The sequence below is a fragment of the Macrotis lagotis genome, chromosome 4 (assembly GCF_037893015.1).
Source record: "Macrotis lagotis isolate mMagLag1 chromosome 4, bilby.v1.9.chrom.fasta, whole genome shotgun sequence".
Classification (NCBI taxonomy): Eukaryota; Metazoa; Chordata; class Mammalia; order Peramelemorphia; family Peramelidae; genus Macrotis; species Macrotis lagotis.
Genome location: NC_133661.1, coordinates 88,286,273 through 88,292,178, shown reverse-complemented (window position 1 = coordinate 88,292,178; position 5,906 = coordinate 88,286,273). Strand labels below are relative to the sequence as shown.

The following is a 5,906-nucleotide window of genomic DNA, read 5'->3' as shown; positions in this document are numbered from 1 at the left end:
GAACTGGTAAATCAAAGAACAATAGAAAGTTATAATAATGAAATAACATCAAAATTCATGGGACATAGCTAAAGCAATTCTGAGGAAAATATTTATAACTGTAAACATGTTTATCAACAAAAGAGGAAAATAACAAATCAATGAATTTGGCAAATAATTTTATCATAGTCCAATGAAATTAAAAAATAAAAAAAAATCCATAGGGCACATCTGTGGTTTTCTCACTTGCTGCCATTGCATTGGTTATCTAAAATTGTCAATCAGAAACTGACCAAAAAATTGATAGTTGGCCCAGACCCTAAGAATTGCAAATTTAGTGTTGGGTATAAAAGGTGTGTTTTACCAAGAGCAATTCACTGACAACATAGCAACATTAGGAAGCCACTTTCTTCTTATCCTTCTCATTCTAGCATGCCTGGCAGAAAAGGACTTGGTGCAATCTAAAGGTATGAAAAATTAATAATAATCTTTTTTTTTAAGAAACCAATGTTTATTTTCCATCCGCATTTTTCCAACACTATTAGAGCATCTGGGTAAAACTTAGGACCACTCTGTGGTAGTTTCTACCCATTCAGTGGCCTGAGCAGTAGTTGCTGCAGACCACTCCTCAGTAGCTGGCTGAGCACTCCAATCTTCAGTAGGGAACTACTGAACGGGCACAGATGGCACCTGGATGCCCTCAGACCAATCAGCCACCTCTGGCTGAGCAGCAGTGAATTCTGGGGCAGGTGCAGTCCATTCACCCTGAAATTCCTCCTTTGTCACTGCCTTCTCAGCTGCGCCCTGCTCTTCCTTTTCAATCTCCTCTGGATCTCTGTAGAAGTAAAGATCAGGCATGACCTCCCATGGGTGCTCACAGGAGATGGTACCACGCATCCGCAGGACTTCTCGGGCCAGCATCCACCACATCAGACCCACTGAGTGAGCTCCCTTGTTGTTACATGGAATGGCAATGTCCACATAGCAAAGTGGGGAGTCTGTGTTGCACAGTGCAATGGTTGGAAGGTTAACATATGATGCTTCAGTCAAAGGCTGATGATCTGCACGAGGATCAGTGACCACCAAGAGGCCAGGCTCCCTGAAAGCTGCCTGGATCTGGTTAGTGAAGGTGCCCGGGGTGAAGCGTCCAGCAATAGGTGTGGCGCCAGTGGCAGCAGCAAATTTCAGAACAGCTCTCTGGCCAGTGTTCCTGGATGAGATGACACTAAAATCAGCTGGATTTTCAATGGCAACAATGGCACGAGCTGCCAGCAGAAGCTTTTCCCAAGTTCTCTTCAAATTAATGATATAGATGTCGTCACTCTTCCTTTTGTAGATATACTGTTCCATCTGGAAGTCCAAATTGGTGCCACCCAAATGGGTGCCTGCAGCGAGGAATTTGAGGACATCCTCCTCCTTCATCTGCAAGACATCCCAGGCTCCGGACATTGTGAAAGTTTCCCTTGAAAGTTACGACAGAAACCGCGAACAACTCCATATGGACCCTTCTTCTGGGCAGCGCAGAAAGGCTAACAATAATCTTCTCATGCCTCCTTTTTATATTGCACTGAGAATTTTTCAAAGCACCTTCATACTTCATTCTTGGCTGTCCTCAACAGCTGGTGGGTCTTAGTATTAAAGATGGAAAAGAATTATATAACGATAGAAAGGCTGTCTTCTCAAACTCTATGAAGATCATTTTGCTTAGAGTTCTATAGGCAGAGAATCAGGAGGAGTTTTCTCTATTAAATGAGGCTATACTTGAATATAGAAGAGTAAAGATTCTTCTTCAGCACAACATAGGCATTAATGACATTAATTTAGGTTTTGATTCAGAATAGAGAATCAGAGAACAAGAACACGGGGAAATATAGCCAATGCAATCCCAAGAATAGAGCATGAATTCAGCCAATGCTCTGAAAATAAATAACTACCATTAAAATTAATGAATTAATTCTTCACAAATGATAAAATTTTCCCTTTCTATTTTACAGACAATAAAAGGAATTGTGGGGGTCTCCTTGTCAATTCTAATGGATCATTTACCAGTCCAAACTATCCTGGAAGCTACTCCAATTTCCTAAACTGCATCTGGGAAATAGAAGTAGGTGGGGGTAGCTAGGTGGTGCAGTGGATAGAGCACTGGCCCTGGAGTCAGCAGTACCTGAGTTCACTTAATAATTACCTAGCTGTGTGGCCTCGGGCAAGCCACTTAACCCCATTGCCTTGCAAAAACTAAAAAAAAAAAAAATAGAAGTAGGCAATGATTTCCAGATCAGCCTGGTCATTGATGATCTGCAGTAAGACCCTGATTATCTCTTAACAGCACCACTCCTCAATAGTCAGATATTTATTTGTTGTCTAAAGATCATTTTCTATGCCAGTTGACCTCTGGCTTATGGGTCAAAACATAGGCCCATGTTTCACTTTGGCATTTAAAAATTCTGAGCCAGATTTATAAGTCTTTTTTAGGTATATGGAATAGGTGACATTTTTCTCATGGGTAGTCTTTCTTACCAAGCAAGATGTGAGGGAGAAAAGATGTGAGTGACCCCAGGAATGCTGGTTCCAGGGACAACTTCTTTACAACAGAAGTAATGGGGTATATTTCCCCCTCAAGACACAGAAAGAAGCCTCTGGATATTTCTGGGATAGGTCAATGGTCCAAACAATACATCAGTGTTGCTCCTTCTGCTTCTTGAGAAAGGAGAAATAGTATATGTCTTTCCAGGATGTTTTAGAATTTAGGAACAAAATTTTTAGAATTTTCCTAAAGCTAAATTATTGGTATAAGACAACATGAAGACATCTCATGCATTTCCAAAGTATCAGTCCTATATGGATGCTTAGCCTCTATCACTTTATTATTTTTTCCCAATTACTATGACAAGACAATTGTTAACAGTCATTTTTTCAAGATTTCAAGTTCCAAATTTTTCCTCTTTTCTCTCTCCCTCCCCTCTTCCTAAAAAGGTAGGCAATTTGATATCAATGATATATGTGCTATCAGATAAAATATATTTCCATATCAGTCAGTCATGAAAGAAAAAAACATCAAAACACAAAAAAACACAAAAAAAGAATAAAATGAAAAAATATTCATTGATCTGCATTCAGAGTCCATCAGTTCTTTATCTGGATGTGGATAATATTTTCTTTCATAAATCCTTTGTATTTGTCTTGGATCATTGTGTGGCTAAGGAAAAAATGAGCCATTCTTAGTTGATCATCACATAATGTTGTTGCTAATAGTACACAATGTTTTCCTGGTTCTGCTCATTTTACTTTGCTTCAGTTCACACAAGTCTTACCAGGTTTACCTGAAGTTTGTTCTTCCTTTTTTTGTTGGTTTATTTGTTTGCTTTTATGTTTTTTACAAGGCAATGGGGTTAAGTGGCTTGCCCAAAGCCACACAGCTAGGTAATTATTAAGTATCTGAGGCTAAATTTGAACTCAAATACTCCTGACTCCAGGGCCAGTGCTCTATCCACTGCACCAACTAGCCACCCCTGTTCATTATTCTTATTTGCACAATCATATTCCATTATATTCATATAATATAGTTTGTTCAGCCATTTCCCAATTGATGAACATGCCCTCAGTTTCTAATATTTTGTGACCACAAAGACCTGCTATGGATATTTTTGTATATGTGGGTCCTTTTACTTTTTTTTAGGATCTTTTTGAAATACAGATTTAGTAGTAATTTTGCTGGATCGAAGGTATGTATAGCTTGGTTACCCTTTGGGCTTTGGGGTTCCAATTTTCCCATATTCTCTATAATATTTATCATTTTCCTTTTTTGTTATATTAGCCAATCTGATAGATTTGAAATGATGCCTGAGTTCTTTTAATTTTCATTTCTCTAATCAAAAATGATTGAGAACACTTCTTTAAATGCCTATAGATAGCTTTGATTTCTTCATCTGAAAACTCCTTATTCATGTCCTTTGATCATTTATCAATTGGGGAATGATTCGCATTCTTATAAATTTAATTTAGTTCTCTATATATTTGAGAAATGAGGCCTTTATTAGAGACACTAGCTGTAAAGATTATTTCCCAGTTTTCTACTTTCCTTCTGATCTTGGTTTCATTGGTTCTGTTTGTGCAAAACCTTTTTACTTTAATATAATCAAAATTATCTAATTTATACTTCAAAAAATATTCTCTATCTCTTCTTTGATCAAGCTGTAACTCACTTTTTCCTACAAGAATTTGAATTCTATATCATTTGGTGCATATATGTTTAGTATTGATATTACCTCACTGTCTATGTCACTTTTAGCAAAATGTCATTTCATTTATTATCTCTTTTAATTAGATCTATTTTTGCTTTTACTACGTCTGAGATTGGGATTAATAGGTTGTTTGCTTTTTTTTTTACTTCAACTGAGGCATATTATATTCTGGACAACCTCTTAACTTTGCTCGTATGTCTTTCCACTTCAAGTATGTTTCTAGAAAATCACATATTGTAGGATTCTGGTTTTTTATCTAATCTGTTATCCACTACCCTTTATGGGAGAATTCATTCCATTCACATTCAGTTATAATTACTGAACATTTCCTTCCATCTTATTTTTCCACCTGTTTGTCCTCTCTCTCCTTTTACTCTTTCCCTCCTCACTTATATTTTACTTCTGTTTACAGTCTCTCCCAATATGTCCTTCACTTTTATTTAATCTCCTCCCTTCCTACTTCATTTACTTTTTGCATCTCCTTTTCCAATTGGTCAATTCCTTTTTTTTGAAAGAGCTTTCCATTTGACCAGTTGAGGTTTTGAGAGACTTCTAACAATTCCGGATGAAAAAACCAGAGCTAAATAGAAAATTCAGACATCAAACAGGAGGTTCAAGAGACACGTGAAAAGATTTTTTAAAAAGGGAGGGGTAAAGAAAAAAACTGCTATTCAATAAGATGAAACTGGCTATATCCCATCAGGAGGAAAAGAGTCTTATAACTCTTAAGAATTGTAACTCTAGGGGCGGCTAGGTGGCGCAGTGGATAAAGCACTGGCCCTGGAGTTAGGAGTACCTGGGTTCAAATCCAGTCTCAGACACTTAATAATTACCTAGCTGTGTGTCCTTGGGCAAGCCACTTAACCCCATTTGCCTTTCAAAAAAAAACAACCTAAAAAACAAAGCAAAAAAAAAAAAGAATTGTAACTCTATCAGAGAGAATATACTTAGACAGAAATGATAGACACTCATGACTTATCCATGAGACTGCTACCCAATGGTATGAAACTGGCTATATCCCTACTTAGGAGAAAGACTCTAATAATTCTCAAGAATTGTAACTCTATTAGAGAAAATATACTTAGCCAGAACTGATGAATACTCAGAATTTTCTATGACTCAGAATGATTTAAAAACACTTCCTCCTTAAAACACAGGACAGGAAGGAGACGGGAGGAGGGGAGGGACTGAATGGGGTAAATCTCATTACATCAAGAGGTACAAAAGACCTATGGTAATAGAGGGGAAGAAGGGAAGAGATGAGAAACACTTGAATCGTCCTATCATCAGACTTGGCTTAAAGTTAACTTACACACACACACACCCAGTTAACAAAAAGTCAACATCTTACCATTCAAATATTAAAAGGGGAAAGGGGGAGGGGGGATGGAAACAGGGAGAGGGAGAAAAGGGGGAACTAACAGAAGGAAAGGAAGGGAAAAGGGAAAAAGGGAAAGGGGAAAGAAAGGGGAAGGGGTGATATAGGAGGGCAAACACACTGAAGGTGGTGGTATTCAGAAACAAAAAACTGGGGAATATGGATAAAGAAAAAAGAGGGGGAAATGCAAACAGAGGGAAGATAGCATGGAGGGCAATAAAGGGTTAGTAATTATAACTTTGAATGTGAATGGGATGAACTCTACCTTAAAGTATAAGTGAACAGGAGAATGGATTAAAAACCAGAAT

The 5,906-nt window shown here is 37.7% G+C and overlaps 1 protein-coding gene across 1 annotated transcript; it reads right to left on the bottom strand.

The window, feature by feature from the left end:
• Positions 1-645: 645 nt before the first annotated feature.
• Positions 646-1,428, bottom strand: LOC141521181 (small ribosomal subunit protein uS2-like). Its single transcript, XM_074233446.1, has one exon. The coding sequence runs from the start codon at positions 1,426-1,428 to the stop codon at positions 646-648; it is 783 nt and encodes a 260-aa protein (XP_074089547.1).
• Between the last annotated feature and the right edge of the window lie 4,478 nt (positions 1,429-5,906).